Source organism: Lepisma saccharinum, unplaced genomic scaffold (genome assembly GCF_977018435.1).
Source record: "Lepisma saccharinum unplaced genomic scaffold, izLepSacc3.1 HAP1_SCAFFOLD_145, whole genome shotgun sequence".
Taxonomy (NCBI): domain Eukaryota; kingdom Metazoa; phylum Arthropoda; class Insecta; order Zygentoma; family Lepismatidae; genus Lepisma; species Lepisma saccharinum.
Window position 1 is genome coordinate 777,997 of NW_028142956.1, and position 20,804 is coordinate 798,800.

General features: G+C 38.4%; 1 protein-coding gene across 1 annotated transcript in view; it reads left to right on the forward strand.

Moving 5' to 3' along the window:
• The first annotated feature begins 925 nt into the window (after positions 1-925).
• The window catches only part of LOC145982351 (WD repeat-containing protein 3-like), an 81,940-nt gene continuing 62,061 nt past the window's right edge, over positions 926-20,804 (forward strand). Inside the window, exons 1-3 of the mRNA XM_083115908.1 lie at positions 926-1,019; positions 9,294-9,484; positions 18,297-18,506. Of these exons, the coding sequence (XP_082972034.1) occupies positions 9,314-9,484; positions 18,297-18,506 (381 nt within the window). The 5' untranslated portion in view covers positions 926-1,019; positions 9,294-9,313. The remainder of the gene's footprint in view (positions 1,020-9,293; positions 9,485-18,296; positions 18,507-20,804) is intronic.

Sequence of the window (20,804 nt, forward strand, 5' to 3'; positions counted from 1 at the left end):
CTATGTCACTTGACATAGGTACGAACGTGTACTTAACACATTCCCAAATGCTTTTGTTGTTAGGTTAGACAGGTCAGGTTTAGAGTTAAAAATACTTCTGTAAATACTTCCAATACCTGATAATCATAATGTGATTTGTGGTATTCAGCACTTTCCACTGTCCCATATGTTATTCTCAGAAACTGGTGAAAATAGCTCCACATGCTATCCTCACAACCTGGTGACAGTAGCCTCATATACTATTCTCACCACCTGGTGAAAATAGTCGCGACCTATCTAAATGCATTTTCCACCCTTCTATACAAATTGTTAAAATGATTACACAGTCAAAACTTGGACGCATTTTAGTGTAAAAATAGCAAGAAAAAAATATTTAAAGGATAAAATTAAAGTTATCAAGAATACTGCTTCGTACTTAACGTGTTTTTATTTTCTGCACATTACACCATTACAATATTTCTCTGTTGTATGAAACTAAAATTTAGAAGGTGATAAAGAATTTCATGGTTCACTTCAAATGTCTACGTTTTCGCTTGTATTGATTTTTTTAAACTGATATATGTTGCAATTTTTCCAAAAAATCGACAAACACCTTTCGTCATTATTGTAAACTATTATGTTAAAAATACATACAGATATCCTTCTTGCTTTGATTTGCTCTTAACTCAACTAGCACTATAGTTTGTTATATCTCCTGTTTACAGTACGAAAGTGGCTTTTTTTTGTACACACTACACACAATTTCCACCGTTGTTACATTAATATATATATATATATTTAATGCACACACGCATGTTTGTTGTTTATCAATTCGCATTATCCATTCAATTGTTTTTTGTTGGTGTGACGTCACATCCGCAAAATCAGCCAATCGGAGAGGAGAATCAAATCGCCTATCCTGAACTGAGTGGGATTGGCATATATGCATGTGGATGGGAAGCAAGTTTACTTATGTACAGAAATGGTGTTTATTTTGAAAGTGAAATAGATTGTACTAACTATTGAGTGTATGTTTTAAGGTAAGTTCAGGGAACATGCTATTAAATAGTCGTGTTCATTTTCATTCCGTAAATACGGAATACGTTTTTCTAAATCATCTCAGAAGAGGTGTAAAAATTGACAATGTAGCTGAAGTAACCCAAGCGAGTACAAGCTACTAATTGCGTATACTGAAGTCTCGGTAACAGTTTACGGGGTACTAATCTGGGTACTAGTTTACTATCCTTCGGACAGATTTCTTCATTTTTACAGAAGAAACGGAACGACTTGAGATGACCGGACCCCTCTCCGATTTTCTTCATATTTGGCATACTCACTAATTGAGGCCACGAATCTGAAGATAACATTTGTCGGAAACGTCTAGAAATTGCAAAATAAGCGAAAATAAGGCGTTAGTTTTCGGAATGGAAACCGTCGATTTTCGCGAAATTTTTTGTTTCACAAGGAAATATATATATTCCTGATACTACCACGACACCAAATTTGATAACGATTGTATAAGTCGGAGACGGATTTCTTCAAATTTACAGGAGAAAAGACGAGAAAGTACTTACGGAATTGCGTTCTTGAAGACTTTCTGAAGCCGGGGAAATTGTTTTTTCGAATCGTGCAACTTATTTGGCCTGTAAGTAAGGTATTTTTCGTCATTCGTGCATCTCCGTTGTACGATAGCTCGTGCCACCATTACGACTACGTGAATCAAATGTTCCGTGCGTTCGATCATGTAACCCCCTGTCAGTGTAGCAACCACGCGGTAGTTTTACAAGATGACGTGTGAGCACTTGTTTTGGTTTTTAATGTGTCTCCGGCTTATACTACTGGTAGCGTTTTGTATTTTTTTCAATTTAAGGTAAGACTCTAGTTTACGTCCTTTTCCTAAGGAATACGTGTCATATATCGTTGGAAAGCTTATTTTATAAGGAATTCAACAACGTAAATCCCAAAGCGAGGAAATATTTCCTGAAGGAGTAAATCGAGAAAAACCGATGTTGTCCGGATATGCGTAATTGAACGTACTGAGGAATTTTTTAGATGCTGAAGCGGAAATTCAACCATTGACGTATAGCCTCACGAACCATTTCCGGTAAGGTTAGGTTAGGTAGGGTCACGTATAGGTTACAATAGTTAAAAATTGGTTTCGAAAAAATATGTGTAGCCCCACGCACCATTCTCGGATAGCCTCATGAACCTTTGACACATAGCCCCACAAACCATTTGCGGAAACGTACGTTCTTCAGTTACAAAAACACTTTTTTTAAAAAAAATTGCAATTACTTTCATCAAAAAAACGTGAATGCACCTTCAAGAATGTTCTGTGAAGCAGATGGGTAAGTACGAATGTCAAAAATTCACAAAACGGAAAAGTTATACGTGTCCGGGGACTATCAGATTTTTACCGTTTACGGTACTACTTTACTATAGGGGTGACGTGACACCTATACATTATGGCTATAGTAAATAGAAGAGCCCAACAACGATTCTACTGCACAGTGTTGCAAACCAGCAGGAGGGATTTTCCTGTGGATTGCAACACTGTTCAGTTTTATCGCTTGTCGCTATCTTCCGGAACATGTAAATAATGTGTTTTTCACGAAAAATGGTAAGACTCTACTTTACATCCTTTTCCTAAGGAATACATGTCATATATCGTTGGAAAGGTTATTGTATAACAGCCATTCCAGTTGTCACGGACGTTACAGTTTTACTAATTTAATGCTCTTAACATTAAAATTAAATGTATTTTGTGAACTTTTTTAAACATGAAACACAGTAAATGGTGATGACCTCCCTACAGAAAAAAACTATGTTGAGTAAAATGTATTACTATTCCGAAAACTGAAAAAAATGTTCAGTCACGGATGTCACAGAATTTGTGAACTCACTTTACAGGCTGTGAACTAAAATTTAAAAATCCAGGTTACTGCCTGAAACAAAATTCATTTTATACTCATTGTGTTGATCTGCAAGCTTTACAGGTTCTATTTCTGATCTATTAATTCACAAAAACGAAAAGGAATTGATTTTATAATTGCTTTATTCATGTCACGGATGTTACATGGAATTCGTCACGGATGTTACATCTGACATAATATATGACAGAGAGTTAAGATTTGTACTGTTCTACATGGTATAATTAACACAATTATGCAGTCACACATAATTAAGTCTCTAATTAGAAATCAGAGCAAATAATTTTATTTATTGGAAGAAACCATGGATTGAAGAAAAGTCTTGTGTGGTCATTATCCAACTTGTAATTATTATAACACAAATAGGATTTTAAAGACTTTTCTTAGAAATAAAAATCCTACAAGCAGATTTTGCTTTTGAAATCATAGATAACTCTACTTCCATTTTCCGTTATAGTTGGATTAGATAGAATGCGGACCACCTGCTTAATGTTTATTTATTTTTCATCCTCTTTATTAGGTACGAATAAATTGCCAGTTTTTCCATACTGCTTCAAGAAGATCACACGTAAATCACCACTGTTTCGCAAAACACTTGTCTGACACACTGCAACATAGTTATGGCTAACCTGAGTCTTTCCATGACCAGTGATGCAGACTTCAACGTATACTCAGGTACAATATTCACATTGAGTTCACATAGGTCTAATTCTTCGGTTTTGGTTTGTTTTGAGTTGGTGTTTTAAGTCCACTTTATGCACAGTAAGGCTAATCGGGACTGGACCTACAGTTTAAAGTGGGATCCGAACCACTGTGCCATGTGCCTCCACCGGGTATCGAACCCGGGACCCCTTGACTACAAGGCGACAATGCTACCACTGTGCCATCGGGGAGGCCCTCTCTAATTCTTCAGTTTTCGAGTTATGTCCAAGTTCATTTATGTTGTTTTCAACAGATGCATCATCATCATCACAGTCATCAGAATATGATTTAGATCAATTTTCTTGATTTGATGTATTTCTTGTATTCCTGGTGCCGTTCGCACGTACTCCCATCGTTTGTTCAAAAATACTGAAGTTTCTTCTGTCTCTTGGTTACAAAAAGAACCTCAGTTGACTTACATTGAGCTTCAGTGACTTTGAAGAATTCTTCAGCATTTTGAACAGTACAAAGTAGTGATTTTACTTCTATTGAATAATATGAGCCCAAAGCTGAAGGGTTTGGAGGTGTATTGGTCTTCATCGCTTCTGCTTTTTTCCTCCTCCACTCCTGTACCCTCAATCTAGTCTTTTCTCTCCTCAAATTCAAAAGGTTTTTTTTCTTTTGCACACTTTTCCTTCCTGCCTTTTTAACCTATTTCTTTCTCTATCCTTTTCCAAATATGCAGCCCATCTCTCTGGATTTTCAGATTTCATTTTAGCTCTCATTTTTGCCATTCTAGGAGCAGACTTTGCAGGTGGCATTATCTGCAACAAGAGAAAACATAAACTTGGACCAAATTATAGGTTATTTTATGTTTCTGTTAGCTACCACTGATTTTAAGGACATTTCATTATAACATAAAAAATAAATTCTAGATGGAACGAAGAAAAATAATTTCATTTTACTCTATGACTTAATAAAATCAAGTTCTACACATCAATAATATATTTTATATCTCTCTGAATTATACCAGTAATAGGTTATGTAACATGGACTATAGTTCATAAAGTTAGACAACCCAAACCTAAAAGTATCAGTGGTGATAGAAATGTAACATCCGTGACTTGTAACATCCGTGACATCTATTTTATTCTTATTTAAACTCAGATAATATCTTTAAGATGGTAGGATGCAAGTATTTTACTAGAATGTCAACATTATCTACTTTTGACAAAAACAAATTTAGTTCAATTCTGTATTTTTAAAAAAGTATCTTCTTTTTGTCACGGATGTTACACCATGTACATCTAATTACTGTTTTACATTTAATTCATAAATTTACTCACCTTGGTCTCTGAAATTCAGTGTGTAGACTCTCAAAACATAAACTCAGCAGTAAACTTCCCAAGAATGGAGTTAACAGTTGAACTGCATGTCTATAAGGGAGCTGCCAACTTAGTGAATGCTACTGGCCATGTATTGCCAACTAAAAGCAGCTATTTCTTGTAACAATAAAACATATCAAATATATTATTTTTCAAAATATCTCAGCAGAATGCTTAAATGAGAAGTTTTATCTACTCATTTCATGCAAATAGAACATATTTTTCATTATTAATTTTTTTGGTATAATTCCCTCTTTACCCGGAATGGCTGATAAGGAATTCAACAACGTAAATCCCAAAGCGAGGAAAAATTACCTGGAGGAGGAAATCGATAAAAACCGATGTTGTCCGGATATGCGTAACTGAAAGTACTGAAGAAATGTTTCGAAGATGAAGCACATATTTAGGGGTGATATGAGTGCTAATGGAACCTAACCTAACCTCGTAGGCATACCTCATCCCCGTGAATGGTTCGTGGGGCTACCCTTGCATGGTTTTTGCAGCTAACGTGAATGGTTTGTTGGGCTACCCGTGCATGGTTTTTGGAGCTAACGTGAATGGTTTGTGGGGCTACCCGTGCATGGTTTTTGGGGCTATCGTAAATGGTTCGTGGGGCTACCCGTGAATGGTTAGTGGGGCTATCGTGAACAGAAAGTGTAAAAAGAAAATGTTACTTACCCGAAGAGATGTCGGCTGTCTGCAAGCACTGTTTTGAACGATGCACTAAATTATTACTGGGGATAAACGTATTTTACACTATCTACAAGTTTTTGGACCCTGTTCTTCTTCACACACCATAGACACGCACAACGCACCGCGAACACAAAAGCAATCACCACGCAAATGAGCAAAACACACACATTCACAACGCTGCAGTGTTGTTAACTCCCTTCGGTTACCACCAAAAGGCAATAAGGACTTAAAGTAGAGTCTAGCCCGAAAAATATATCTCCGACGCACAATTGCCATTGCTGTTCCTTCCTGGGTCTACGTGAACCTGATGATGATGACGTAATCTCCTGTCAGTGTTTCCAACGATGTGGTTGTTGTAATACATTCTCGATATTACTACGACCCAAAATTTTAACTGTTTACCTAACCAAACCTAACCTAACTTTACTGTGTATGGTTTGTGGGGCTATGCCTGATTGGTCCGTGTGGCTATGCGTGATTGGTCCGTGGGGCTTTTTTTGTTAAGAAAATTGGAAACACTGTATACCCACTGATGCTACTGAAGCTGTAGCCGCCATATTGTGTCTTAAGGAAGCGAGAAAAGGACGAACAATAATTACTGTTATTGACATTATTTTCGTCAGAAAAGCAAAATGTAACCTTAAAGGATGTTTCGCAAAGTACAATAGGTAAGTACGAATATAAAAAATGACAAAATAAACGAGTGAGAGGTGTTCGGCCGATCGACAACATTTAATCAAATAAAAACCCTCGGAGCGAATGAAGAATATAGAAAATGGCTCCAATTTCGTTAATTTTTGGTATACTAACTAAATTTGGCCTTCTAATCACGAATCTGTTGTTAAAATGCGGGGGTCACGTGTGAAAATAGGGAAAATAGCTGATATAAGTGGAATTATTTTTTTTTTACAGCTGTATCGCATTGTTTTAGGAACAAAATTTTAACTAAGCTTGACTAACATAACCTTACCGGAAATGATTCGTGGGGCAATCCGTGAATGGTTTGTGGGGCTATCCGTGAATAAATATAAGTTTTGTAGCACTAGCTTCCACACTGCACAAGATGCCATTTTTGTAGAAGAACGCTCGAACACCATTGCCAAACTTACCTCTAATCAAAGTCTGCATTCCACATGCTCTTCTACCTCGTTCAAGTAACGAAGCAACAATTAATGCTCTGCAAGTAACAAAGGAACAGTGTGGCAATGCTGTAGACAGTGCAACGAATTCCAAACATCACTTGTTCATATCATCAAACATGGTTCCTATGTTTCTGTATGGAGAATTATCGCCGTAATCAAGAACATAATTTTGCAACATATATAGACGTAAGTGTACAATTTTTTCACGTGACCCCCAAATCTTAACTCCAGATATGTTACCAGGATTGCATATTTAGTGTGTATAAGAAGTAAGAAACAAATTGGAGACATTCTTTGTATTCTTCATTCTTACCTAAAGTTTCAGCGGTGAGCGGTTTTTCGGCAATTTTGTGAATTTTCAAATTTCAATAACTCAAAAAACGGCAACATGAAAAATAAAAAAAATATTTTCTATGTTTCAGATGATAAGAAACGTGTATACCAAAAATTAGTCAAATCCATGACATCAAATTCCAAAATTTATTTTTTCTTGGTTGACTTGACATATAAATCCCTTCCCTGGTAATTACTTACTGCTAATTTTCTGGAGAATGATTTTTCCCTTTGTTTGCAAGCACCCATTTGTTTACTGGTGTCTTGGATACGGACTGCTACTACTGCCATCTAATTCACATGCATGGGGTGGGAAGGGGTATTTCGTTGATAAATGCTTTCGTTGTTAGGTTAGGCAGGTCAGCTTTATGGCTCTTACCATTAATAAGATATCATTAAATCATTTCGTTGTTAGGTGTGTCACTTTAGGGCTCTTAGCAATAAAACAACGGCCCTTTAGAATATATGATCACGTCCCTCGAACCTACTATCAGTGTCAAAAATATCGAGCCTTCTGTTTATATTCTTCTAAAATTGTACCCCATGGGAGGAAAAAATTCACATATACCTTAATGGAAAGCTTCAAGTATCTTTTTTTTTTTTAAGAAGCATTATCTGAAAATTAATTTTAATTCAATTTTCTTATTATAACGAAAAAAATCACTGAAACGTAGTTTTTTCTTTCAATTTTCAAAAGCTTAACACCATACAGTTCATAATCAACTGTACATATAATACTGAGATTTGGTGTACTTGAAGGTTGATTATTTAGGCACCTCTGTGGAGAAAATCAAATGCAGATCTTTACTAGATGCTTCAAAAATGGGTAATTTAGTGAAACATGCAAACTTGAAATGCATAATTGCAAATTCAATGAAACTGCAAAATACTGTTGCTCTGCAACACATTTGCTGCAAATACAGATATTTCACATGTCTGCTTCAAATATGGCCCTGAGATATTAATTATTATTTCACACACCTAATATGATAGAGGCACATGACGTATGGTGGGGTGCAGCCTATCTCAGACTCCGCGGATTGGATTGCAGGCGATTTTCACAGTGTTGCCACTTTGCTGTGGGAATTGTGGAAGTGCATTCCCAAAGTATTTTCCCAGCATAAAATAATGAATAAAATATTTGTCATATTGCAACTGGAAGCCATAGTTCTGTACTGTAGTTTTTGTTGATTTTTTCTAGTGTTTATACGAACGTCATTTTATGTCTCACATTTAAACAGCTAGAATGAGTGCAACGAGTCAAGTGGATGAGAGAACTGTTACATCAACACATAAAAATTGTCAAAAGATTTGACAATTAGCAGATAGGCTAATCGGGACTGGACGTACAGTTTAAAATGGAGTTCAAACCACCGTGCCATGTGCCTTCACCAGGTATCGAACCCAGGACCCCTTGATTACAGGGCAACAACATTAAGTTTTCACGTCAATTTATATTTTAAAATGTATTTTGAACAAATATTCATCTAAATTGTGTTATATCTCGCAAAATTCTCTCAATGATTGTGTCGAGTCATGGTGGTGGTTTCAACATTTACGTCCCACCCAGCAGTCTCTCGTGACTAAGATGCGTGCTACAGATGATGTTCTTTCTTACATATACAATGTGTCCCCCTCCCTCCCCCCCCCCACACACACATACATACTCACTTGCAAATGCTAGCGTTCGCAGGAATATTTTTTTTCACAGGCAGCTGGAATTGTAAAATGAGTATCTCACAGCTGCTTTCTACAAAATATTTTGCAATTGCTATTTTTAACCTTCATTTTAAAAGCTCTTCAAAGACAAAAATGATAATCAGAAGTCATTTTAAGGGGAGTTTACATTTTACCGTTTTTTTTGTTTTTTTTTTTATACTGCTGCTTTCATTTGAAAGTTTTGATTTTCTCAAAAATTTGAGAGGGGTTGTAGCCCTGTCAGCTCCCCCAACTCAACGTACGCAAGTGCATAGAACAACAAAACTTAACGGATCCTTCTCCATGACTGTTTCATATGCCACGTACCTGACAATGAACCGAGCAAATAATAAGACCGCCTGCAGTCCCTCATTTGCAATATTTTTCATGCATTCATAAGTGGGCAAGCTCGCATGCCTTCCTTTTTAATCGAGGAAACCAAATCTTCTGGCTGGGTAGTTCATTTTGAATTTGTACTTTTTCTTTTTCAGAACACTACTACAATCATAATATGGGCCATACGAAGCAGTATTTGCGATACGTTCCTGCAGGTTCATTCAACATTATTGCCAGCCCATCGTCCAATGCTACATTCGTCACTTTCAAAGGGCAGGAAGGCCGATTTGTTGCTGTCGCAGCTTGTGAGAATGTAATAATATGGGACCTGCGTCTTTCGGAAAAGGTATACTATTCTTGTATATATTATATGTGCAATGCCAATAAAGAAAAACTCTAGAAGTTTTATTCTGCTTAGCCGATGCTCCACCAGGATTGCCAGTGTCGCAAAATGGCTAATGGCCACTAGAAGAAATATTGTGTGTTGGAGCTATCGAGAACTGATTCAATCACAAAGACATTTTCACATGCATTTCAGTAGTAATGCATATGTTTCACCCTTTCAAAAGATTTGCTAGAGTTACAACTGTGAATTGTTAGTGCCTTCAAAACCGTTGATGACAACTTGCTGTCTCGTGCATAGCAAGTTCTTGATTATTGTTTTGATCTTATCCGTGTTACACGTGGCTCCCATGTTGAATCTTTATAATGGGAGTGATGTGAGTAAAACTTCCAGAGCTCTTCTTTATGTTGATGCTTTGTCTGATTTTCTATCATAAATAGTAACATCATAATTAATAATAAAACAGGCACAATTAATGTGTGCCATACCATCTCACCTTCTCACTGTGGTCACTTCGAAACATCTTAAATGTACTTAAACAATCCTTCACAAGTGGTCGGCCATCACAGTCTAAAAGCAACTCTTCTCTTCTGCAGCTCTTCCAGTCCTTGCTTCAAAATGTGTTACAATCTCCAACATTGTAGACACTGATTTTCTGTTATATTTGTTATCTAGAGGTATGTAAGCGAGGAGCTCAGAAATATTCTGCGATGATGTGAAATAAGCATACAATTGTGTTTCCAATTGTGCATATGAGGGTGTATGTTTTCATCTTTTTCATTTTATGTCACTTTCCTACTACATAGTTTCAAACCCATAGTCACTTGTTGCAAGAGCTGGACCCTCCAACATGTCATGTTTGTAATGTTATTTTAAGTATTTACATGTCAGAGAATTTGGCTTGTCAGGGAATTTTGCAAATTGTGTGGAATTTACGTGCATTTTGGAGAGAAGAGGTTGCAAAATTAACAAGCAGTTCACTTCCACTTCTGGATTCGGTTCTTGTGATTCCACTCCCAAAAAAGATTCCATTTAGAAACTTGTTTCTTTCGTTCATATGATTCCCAGTCTTGTGCAAAATTATGGTTCCTTCGAATTTCTGTAATAAATTTTCACTTTTATAATACTAGGCTAGATATTAGAAAGAATATCAAAGTAAAACTTGCAATCCAGATATCTGATTGATAACTAAAGTACATTGACAACATGATCCTAATTATTGGAAAGGTTGGTGAAGATGAGGTTATGATCTATTATTTTATAGATCTTAGTCTTGTTGGCATTTCCTATAGAATTTGTATGTGCAACAAAATTTTCTCCAGATTCTGTGTACGTATAAATGTAAGCAAAAGCAGAATTTTCTACATTACTATAACTCTGCCATAAAATGAAAAATTGTGTTTGGTTTTGAACTTTTTCTGTTGTTTTTATATTTTGTGTGGAGATCTCTTATGGTGAAATATTGTAGCTCTGTTACCTTAGCCTGAAGGCTAGAGGCACGTGATTGTAGCACCCAATGCATTTGATGCTGATTGTAATTTTACATTTTACTCTTCGAATTTTCACATGTTCTTGTTTGTGTAGAATTAATTTGCTAAAAAAAAAGTTGTTAAAGTGAATATTCATAATAATTAACAGATTATATATTTATTTATTTGAGAAAATTTCAGATACAGCACAGGTGGCCATTTTACACTGAAATTGTCAACAATGAGAAAGCAATAATTATAATAAGCATTAAGATAAAAAAGAAATACGGAGAAAACTAGTACTCACTTTTATCCGCGAAGCTGTTTTTTCTTCTTTTTCGATTAATTTCAGTGGCCACTGCCACCATCCTCGTTGGAACTTGCTGCGCTGTTGCTTGGCGTGCGTCTTTTGTTCGTAGTTCTCTGGCTGCCGTTAGGTGCGCTGCTAGGTGCGCTGTGCGTCTTGGTGCGTCGTCTGCTATTTCCGGGCGATAACTGCTGCAGTAGTGGAATCCAAGTATGGTGCGCTTGCCCGCTATCGATGTTTAGCTCGTGCGGGAAGTGCATTATGGCGTGCGTTTCCTTGATTTTGGTGTCTATGAGCGTGTGGGCAGTGTGTTTGACTCGAACCTTTTGAATTTTATGGCTATTGTATTTGATATGTCTAGCAAGACCAGTAGTGGGTTGGGCTTTTTTTGCATCTGCTAGGTGCTGTTGGATTCTTTCATTGACAGATCTGATGGACCTGCCGATGTAATGAGCCAATGTGTGGCTAAACTTTTATCGAAGAGCCTTCTCCTACTGTGGCAAAGAAGAGGATCTACGAGAGGAGATAGCCACCATCACAGAAATAGCCCTGAAACATGGCTACACTGAATCACAACTCTCCACTTGGTGCAGTAAGGCGGAAATACAGGTCAGACACCCTAACCTACCACAATCAACCCATCCACAAGCAACCCAGCCACAACCAACCCCCAGTGACCAATATAAATGGTTTGCCTTCCCCTACCATCCCACCACTTCCAACCGCATAGCCAAAGCCCTTCTCCCATTTGGCATCAAAGTAGCGCACAAACCCAACTCCAAAATAACTGACAAACTGAACAAGCACAAACGGTACTTCCTCTCCCCCCTTGACAACCCAGGTGTATATGATGCAGAGTGTGAATGCAAGGCTCATTACATCGGCAGGTCCATCAGATCTGTCAATGAAAGAATCCAACAGCACCTAGCAGATGCAAAAAAAGCCCAACCCACTACTGGTCTTGCTAGACATATCAAATACAATAGCCATAAAATTCAAAAGGTTCGAGTCAAACACACTGCCCACACGCTCATAGACACCAAAATCAAGGAAACGCACGCCATAATGCACTTCCCGCACGAGCTAAACATCGATAGCGGGCAAGCGCACCATACTTGGATTCCACTACTGCAGCAGTTATCGCCCGGAAATAGCAGACGACGCACCAAGACGCACAGCGCACCTAGCAGCGCACCTAACGGCAGCCAGAGAACTACGAACAAAAGACGCACGCCAAGCAACAGCGCATCAAGTTCCAACGAGGATGGTGGCAGTGGCCACTGAAATTAATCGAAAAAGAAGAAAAAACAGCTTCGCGGATAAAAGTGAGTACTAGTTTTCTCCGTATTTATATACTACCGCGTCTCTCTTTCCCCAATCATGAATAAAAAAGAAAATAAGATAAATAAATAATAATAAATAATTAAGAGTAACAAAACAACATACAAGTGAATAGCAAATGAACAAAAAAAAATAAGTAAGAGATGGCACTATGTGATATTAATTACAAGTATTTCTTCTGATAGAAGACCGAAAGGCAAACTCGGAGGAAAATATATCAATATTTGAGGGGAGATCATTGTATTGTGTGGCAAGTCTATAAAAGAGAGATCTTTTTTGAATTTCCAGTCTAGGTTTTTTTGTATAAAATAACCTTGTATTGCGAGTTGTCCGCATAGGTACTCTAAAGTGGAATTCCTCAAGGAGTGTGTTGCAGCGGATTTTGCCATTCACAATTTTGTATAAGTAACTGAAATCATTCTGCAAACGTCGCTGATAAGCAGTTTGTAAGTTTAGAAAAGACAAGAGATGCGGAGATGAAAAATTGCGTAATGAGGGAACCCTGTGACGGACTATAGCTAGGAAGAAGTTAAAGACTGAATCGATTCTGGAGAGGTGAGTGGGACATGCCAGGAACCAGACGGGAGAGCAGTATTCTATTATTGGGGAGATGAATGATTTGAAGTACAAAGTGAGGGCTGAGATGTCACTAATTTCAGTGAAACGGTATAGTAAACCTAAGAGACGCATGGCCTTTTTTGTTGTGAATAAAATATGTTCCTCAAATGTGAGCTTTTGGTCGAAAACAATGCCTAGGTCCTTATGAGAGGATACTGCTTTGATGTTATTGCCAGAGATGGAGTAAGATGACTTTAACAGATTCTTCTTGAGAGAGATAGTGAGAGTAGTACACTTGTCAGGATGTAATGTAAGGTCCCATGTCAGGCACCAGGAAGTAAATGTTGCTATGTCATTCTGAAGAAGATGAGTATCGTCGGAAGTGGAGATTTCCCTGAAAATTTTACAGTCATCTGCGAAAAGAAGGTAATTGCTAGAGGGAGCTGTGAGATGGTCGGCAAGGTCATCGACGAATAATATGAACAAGAGAGGTCCTAGAACACTACCCTGTGGAACTCCAGAGAGGACTGGAAGAAAGTTAGAAACAGTTCCAGGAAGAACGACACGTTGTTGGCGATCGCTAAGGTAATCTGTGAGAAGGGTGAGAAATTTGCCATGAATGTTGAATCTATTGCATAATTTGTGAATCAGAAGACGATGACTAACAGTATCAAGGCTTTGGCCAGATCAAAGTATATTACATCTAATTGTGAATTATTTGAAATGCATTTCATAGCATGTGAGAGTAAAACAGACAGGTTTGTAAGACAGGAGCTACCAGGAAGAAAACCATGTTGCTTAGAGCTTAAGTACGGAGAAACAAATTTGTACAGTCTGTCTTTGATTACTTTTTCACAGATGATGGACAGAGGAGAGAGTAAGGAGATTGGTCTGTAAGATGAAACAAAATTTTTGTTACCACTTTTGTGAATCGGTGTGATGTTAGCTTGTTTCCAAGCGTGAGGAAAGATGCCTTCCGAAAAACATCTGTTCAAGAGAATGGAGAGGGGATAGCACAGGGATTGCACAGTTTTCCTGAGGAACATGGTGTTGATATTGTCCGGTCCTAGGGCATGGTGAGCTGAAAGAGACGACAATAGATCCTTCACCTCATCGGGTGTAGTGACAAGCGTTGTTAGGGAGGAAGAACAGACTGGTCTTACGTTTGGCAACACTGCTTGGGAAGACGGGGGCCAGAAGTTACCATGAAAATAAGCGTTGAAGAGTTCTGCCCTTCGGTCCCCTATCGCACTTTCACTATCATGCGTAATTTCAGCTGGAATCCTACTGTTATTTTTCCTCGTTTATTAGATTAAAAAAGTTTTTTGGGTTTTCTGGGATTGTTGCAGTGATATTGTCTATATGTTCCTTATATTTTTTTCGAAGGAGATACTTTGAGTGTCGTCGCAGAGCAGCAAAGGTATTGTGCGTGTGTTCACTCGGGAAGCCCTTCCAAAGTTGCCATGCTCCTGTCTTGTTGGCCAGTACATCCCGCACTTCGGAGTCGAACCAACACGGAAATCTACGAGAAGATATTTTCCCTGTAGGCACGTGGTCCGTCACTGCTGCTTGAATGACACCTGTAAATAGGTCAGCTGCCTCGTCGACGGTCCCGTCTTCCAAGATGCACCAGGGGAAGGAGGCGAGGGAAAGTCTTATCTCCTCCCGCGGCGCTCGGTTCCACAGGTAGCGTTTGTTCTGGATGGAGGGGCGATGACCTCTTCTAGGGGGTGGGGGGATGAGAATAGAAACATCCAAACTGTCGTGGTCGGAGGTCAGGAGGTTCTTACGTGGCGTGATACTAATATCGTTTAGGGTGGACAGAACATAATCCAGGTTGCTGTCCTTCCTGGTGTTGAACAAATTATGTTGTTTCAGGTTTAAACCACAGATGAAAGTTTCAATAAACCATGCGTCGTTCGTACACTTCGCTGTTCCATTCACAGGGTCTTGCCAGTGAATTGAGAGGTTGAAGTCGCCGAAAAGCGCAACGTCTCCCAGGGCAACTGCCGCAAGTAAAGAATCTCTACATTCTTCGAGGAGGAACAAAGGACTGTTTTTATGTGGCCTATAGTAAGAGCCAAGGAGAAGCTTCTTGGCACCGGTCACTGAAACTTCCACCCACAGTATTTCACAGTTCCGTTTTAAGTCGTGGCGTACTTTGCTTGGCCATTTTGAGTTAACACAGGTCATAACGCCCCCACCACGAGTCGCACGATCGTTCAGATATATGGTGAAATGGCTTGCGAATGGCAGCTCACTGTCACAAACGTTTTTTGTCAACCACGTTTCAGTAAAAATTAGGCAGTCATATGCCATGAGTTCACATGCAAAAATTGCACAGTCGCCAAGCTTATTCTTAATGCTCTGTGTATTTTGGTAATACACAGAGAAATTTGCCACCGTTTTCACAGGCCCCGGATTCACATGTATGTCCCCGCAGATCAAGGCCATGCAGAGGAGGTGAAAGTACTGGACCGGGGTTCCCTTACCTACCTAGCGTTGTTCCCTGCTGCTGGGCGAAGCCATGGCAGAGACACGCTCACGTGTCGCCGCGAGTGCCGGAAAAGAAAATCTCCTCTGAGCACATCTCCACCGTAATAGTTCATTAGAATCCTTTGACACAGCGGAAGGAATGCTACACTGAAGCCACGAGTACACTATGATTAAACACAGGCCGAGAAAAACCACTGAAAACTCTCGAAACACAGGACGACGATTAGCACCACTACTACAACTTGCCGCCATCTTTAACAAAACGGAAATATCTTTAGCGTTTCACGCAGAGGAGTGACGGAAAATTAAAAATATATTCCTGCGAGCTTGATTGAAAAACACAAGGTTCAAAGCAAAAATCATGATAAACATGTATGGAAAAAAATATAACAGATGCAACAAGAGTCCAGCACACCTCTGGACTTGCCGAATGCATCAAATACAACAAACACAAAATTTGGAAAACACCCTATATCCCTGACACATGGCTCACAACCTGATTGACACAAAAATAAAGAGAAAACGTGCCATCATTCACATCCCACATGAAATTAAAGAACGACCTGTAACCCCTTACTTTTCTGAGTGTGCTGTTTAGCTAAAATATAGTGTCTTTCTTGTACAAATGCATAAATACATAAAATGCCTTAAACACTTGGTCTGGAAGATTTTTTGTTTTTTGGTCTGGAAAAGTCAGGGAATTTTGTTTTCAGAAAATTGTAGACAACCTGAATATGCATCCCAATATAGAATTCAAGCAAGTACGGCCCCCTCTCGTCGAAAATTGGAAACAGCAGCATAAATGGAGCAAAAATTAGTACAGAATTGGGGGGGGGGTCCCTAGAGTAATTGGTTAATGCACCAGTCTGCCGTAGGTTCGATCCCCACCTCTGGGAAAAATTAAATTTGTTCACCTAAAGATGAGTAGAGGTGCTCTCTCTCTCTAAATGTAGCTTTACAGTAAGTGTAATACAGGGTGGCACGGAGCCGACTAACACATTTGAAAGTTGAATATATTAGGCATGAGCGATAGTTTAAAGTGAATTGCGTTGGGGGATGAGAAAAGGATAGGATGCCATTTCATAAGAACACAGCAACAGTCATAATGGAGCATTGAACATCGCATTTTCTGTGTTCGTAGTTATTGCAAAAGAAGTCAGTGGTTAAAGTGCAGCGATTGTTCAGAAAACAATTCATTGTTAGCCGACATGATAACATACCGTCTCGGAATACCATATTGGCTTGGGTGAAGAAATTTGAAGAAACTGGCAGTGTATTGGATGTGAAACATGGAGCTCCAACAACAGTGTGTACACCGGAGAACTTGCAGAGAGTGAGGGAAGCATTTGAACGTGGGCGACAACGCTCGGCATGCCAGCAGTCTCGGTAGGTAGGAAAAGTGTATCTTTAATGCTAAAATATATCAAATTTCACCCATACAAACTGCAGGTTGGTCAAAAACTTTACGACACAGACAAGGAAGCAAGAGTTACATGCTGCACTACCATGATTAATTTGCATTGATGCCGAAGGAGGCCACCTGTCTGATGTAATTTTCAAAAAATGAACTTGTAAGTTGTTAGTAATAAAATTGCATATTTCAATGTACAATTACATACGGTTTTCCTTATTCTCCTTCCTTTCTTTCATCATCTATGAACATATCAAATGTGTCAGTCGGCTCCACGCCACCCTGTATTACATTAAAATTTGGCATGCATAGGTGATGTACTATGAAGAAATTTCAGCGAAAAATGTGAGTTCAAAACAGGACTCAAACCCATGTCATTTCTCTACAAACTGAGCTACTGAGCCAACCCTGGATTTGCCTGACTTTTACTCTGTCGATGTTTTACCTGTGTGGAATTGTATCTGCCAGTGCTACCGCAATGGGTTCTGTTGCCTTGAAACATACTGACTTTGCCTGGTTTCTCCCAGCATAGAGATGTAAATTACATTAAGATTTGGCACACTCACAAGATGTATAATGTACCAGGGCTGGCACGATAAGCCAGAGACCCGGTGTTCGAGTTCTGGTCAAGCCTGCATTTTTCGCTCAAATTTCTGTTAAAAGCACTTGATCAGGGCTTCTCAAACTTTTTCGTTTCACGGTGCCCTTAGTGTTTCAAAATCTTTCCGAGGTGCCCAAGTCAGAATGTAGGTCTATCTAACACTTGCAATGCTCTGTTAGTGTGGTTAGGTTGCTTGTCTTAACTTAAAAAAGAAACGCATTATTTCAAATTCAGAAACATTTTTATGTGTAAAAAGTACTAAATTAACGCATATTTGGAACAATCATAGCTAATACCATGTGTAGACTGTCAAGTAGGTGTCATTTTAGTTAAAATACTGGAATATTTTGCGGCACACCTGTAAGCCAGCCACAGCACACACTTTGGGAACCACTGCATTAGACAATGGACAATGTCCAGTTGGCATGGCATGCTACCCTTTTCTTCTCAGTATCAAAATGAAATGTCAACATTGTACTTCCTCTAACGGCCATAGGTATCCGATCCATTTTTTTAAAACACGTCATTGGGTGTCTTTTCATGTCTAGTGCAAAATGCATAATGCTTTGTATTGTATTAATATCACTTACAATTCATCATTTTGTCATAACGAAGAATCTTCTTTTCCAAAGGCATTGGTACTGGAAGGAGAGAAGCATGTAGTGACTGCCGTGGCTGTGGGTCCATCCGGGAAGAATTTGTCAGTAGGATATTCTGATGGCACTGTCAAAATGTTTCAGTTAGAATCACCAGAGGACGTTATTGTTTTTGCTGGACACAGATCTGCTGTTACCTGCTTAGCATATGATACCAGTGGTCACCGTTTGGCTTCAGGAGCTAAGGTATTGGTTCCTTTCTTACCTCTTTACATTTATTGATTAAGTTGTGTATGGTCTTATTTGAGGAAATAATAATTTGTATTGTATCTAAAGATATCTGTTTGCCGGTTACAGAGAGTTAGATTTAATTCATTGTAATAAGTTCACATTTCATTTTGCCGCATACTTTTTATTCGCGATCGATTTCGCCACCAGACACGTGGCAAAATCAATCGCGAACAAAAAGTGTGCGGCAAAATGAAACTTAGATTCATTAGAATGAATAATAATTTATGTTCATCTCTTAATTTTCAACCTGAATCTTTTATTATTTATTTGCAATTAATGTAGTATGTTTTTTTTTTTTTTGTTCGTCTTATGCATAAAAGGTTGCGAACTTCCTGCAATTTGTGCAATGGCATTACTGTAGCATTAATTTTTGTAACTTGTGGTATCAATTGTTGTATCAATATCATTATAATGAACAGAACTCCTCTTGTATTGATTCAGTCTGTGGAAATGCAATTGTCCTTGTAGAGTCACAGACACTTCTGGGTTGGAATAATTCCATTGAAATTTAATGGGAATGTTACAACCCAGAAGTGTCCATGACTGTACAAGGGAGAATCAAATAAAAACCTTAATTTGTTTTTGTTTCTTACCTAGTAGATTTCTTTATGTTGTCACCACCCTAGTATTTTCACATATAATTTAGATTAGTCCTCTACAATTACATATACTAATGGCTGACAATTTGACTACCTTGCTTATTGAACTATTTACCCGACTCGGAGGCCTTTGTGGGAAGTATAAAAATTAAAAGGTTAATTTAACAATTTATTGATGAAATAACTACTAGAAATTGGTCATATGTAACAGCAGTAACGTTAACAATAGAAATCTTCCAATAACAAATTTAGTATAATATACACATGTCCGATTTACATTAATTTAAATTACAAATACAACCAACCCATTTCATACAAGGCCAAATAGATGTACCGGACTTAGATTGTGTTCAATATTCGATATTATTGTTCCGTATATAATATATTAGTCAGCAATTTTGGATGGGGAAATTGTCAATCTAATTGGATACAAAATATAGAAGACTAGTAAGTATCGGCCAAATCTGAAATGACCATCTGCGTAATGGTAGCATTAAACATCGAATAACTAAATAGTGCACAAATGAAACTAATTAACTAAATGAAGTAATATAATTCTTAAATTAAACTTAAATCTATTATAATTATACTACCAGTACACAGATGATAACTTCAGCTAACCGATTCTACCGGTCCAAGGTAGAGCTACGACAGGTAACCCCAACCGCTGCCAGAGTAAGAGAGAGAGAGAGAGAGAGAGAGAGAGCTCCACAAGCCACGCGAGAGCCCGCCCTTTCCATAGTCACATGATTGGTGACGTATTACTTCTTCGAACAAGGGAAACAAATGAATATCGAACCACACACAATCTGACTTATGTTCCTTTGCGAGCGAGGAATAGCGTTACAATGTAGAGTTGCACATGTTTGCTGCATTTTAGCGCAGACCTAGTGCTGATCTACGTATATTTTCCACTTTGAGTTAGAGCCTGTATATCTTAAAAAGAATAAGTCTTTAGTGCAGTCACTTGTGAGCCACTGCGAAGGCTTTTCTACCCATTTGCCTCCGAACTGAAGCCATTGTTGAACTCTCTCCTCCATTAGTAAACTTGCTGGTGTGGTAATCATTGCTAGAGATATTGAATTTTCATTTGCCAATTTCTGCAAGTTTTAGGCTGACAGAGGGCAAGGAAACACTCCTGTTCACTGTTGCAAGTGTGTATAGGAGGCACCATTTTAAAATAACCAGAATGACATTTTGGAGCTCACTTGATTAGTGTTGCAGTCTTGAGGTTATTTTTTTGTAAATTAGAGGGGTGTAAGGGGTGACCTTCCACGTAGTCCACCCTGGACTGCATTTTGCAGATAAACGAGTCTCTGGCATCTAGCCCTATGGCCACTATGATGTTGTGTGTTGTCCTTATGTGTGCTGAGTGCTCGTTTGCAGCCCCAGCTTTTAACGGAAGTCAGAATATTTTAAGATTTTAGATATGCAACATTAGAGTTGTTATTTGTAACAATAAGGAGCTGGACCCTGTATAATGTGACAGGTGCAAATTAGCCTAAGTGCTGACACACCCAAAATTTTAAAATCAAATTCAAATTCAAAATATATTAATAGTTTACTTGGATTACTGCATTATTTTTATTAGTGTTGAGTTGAGTGTAACTCCATTGTTCCTCCTATTTTGGACGAACCTAGGCCTAATCAAATA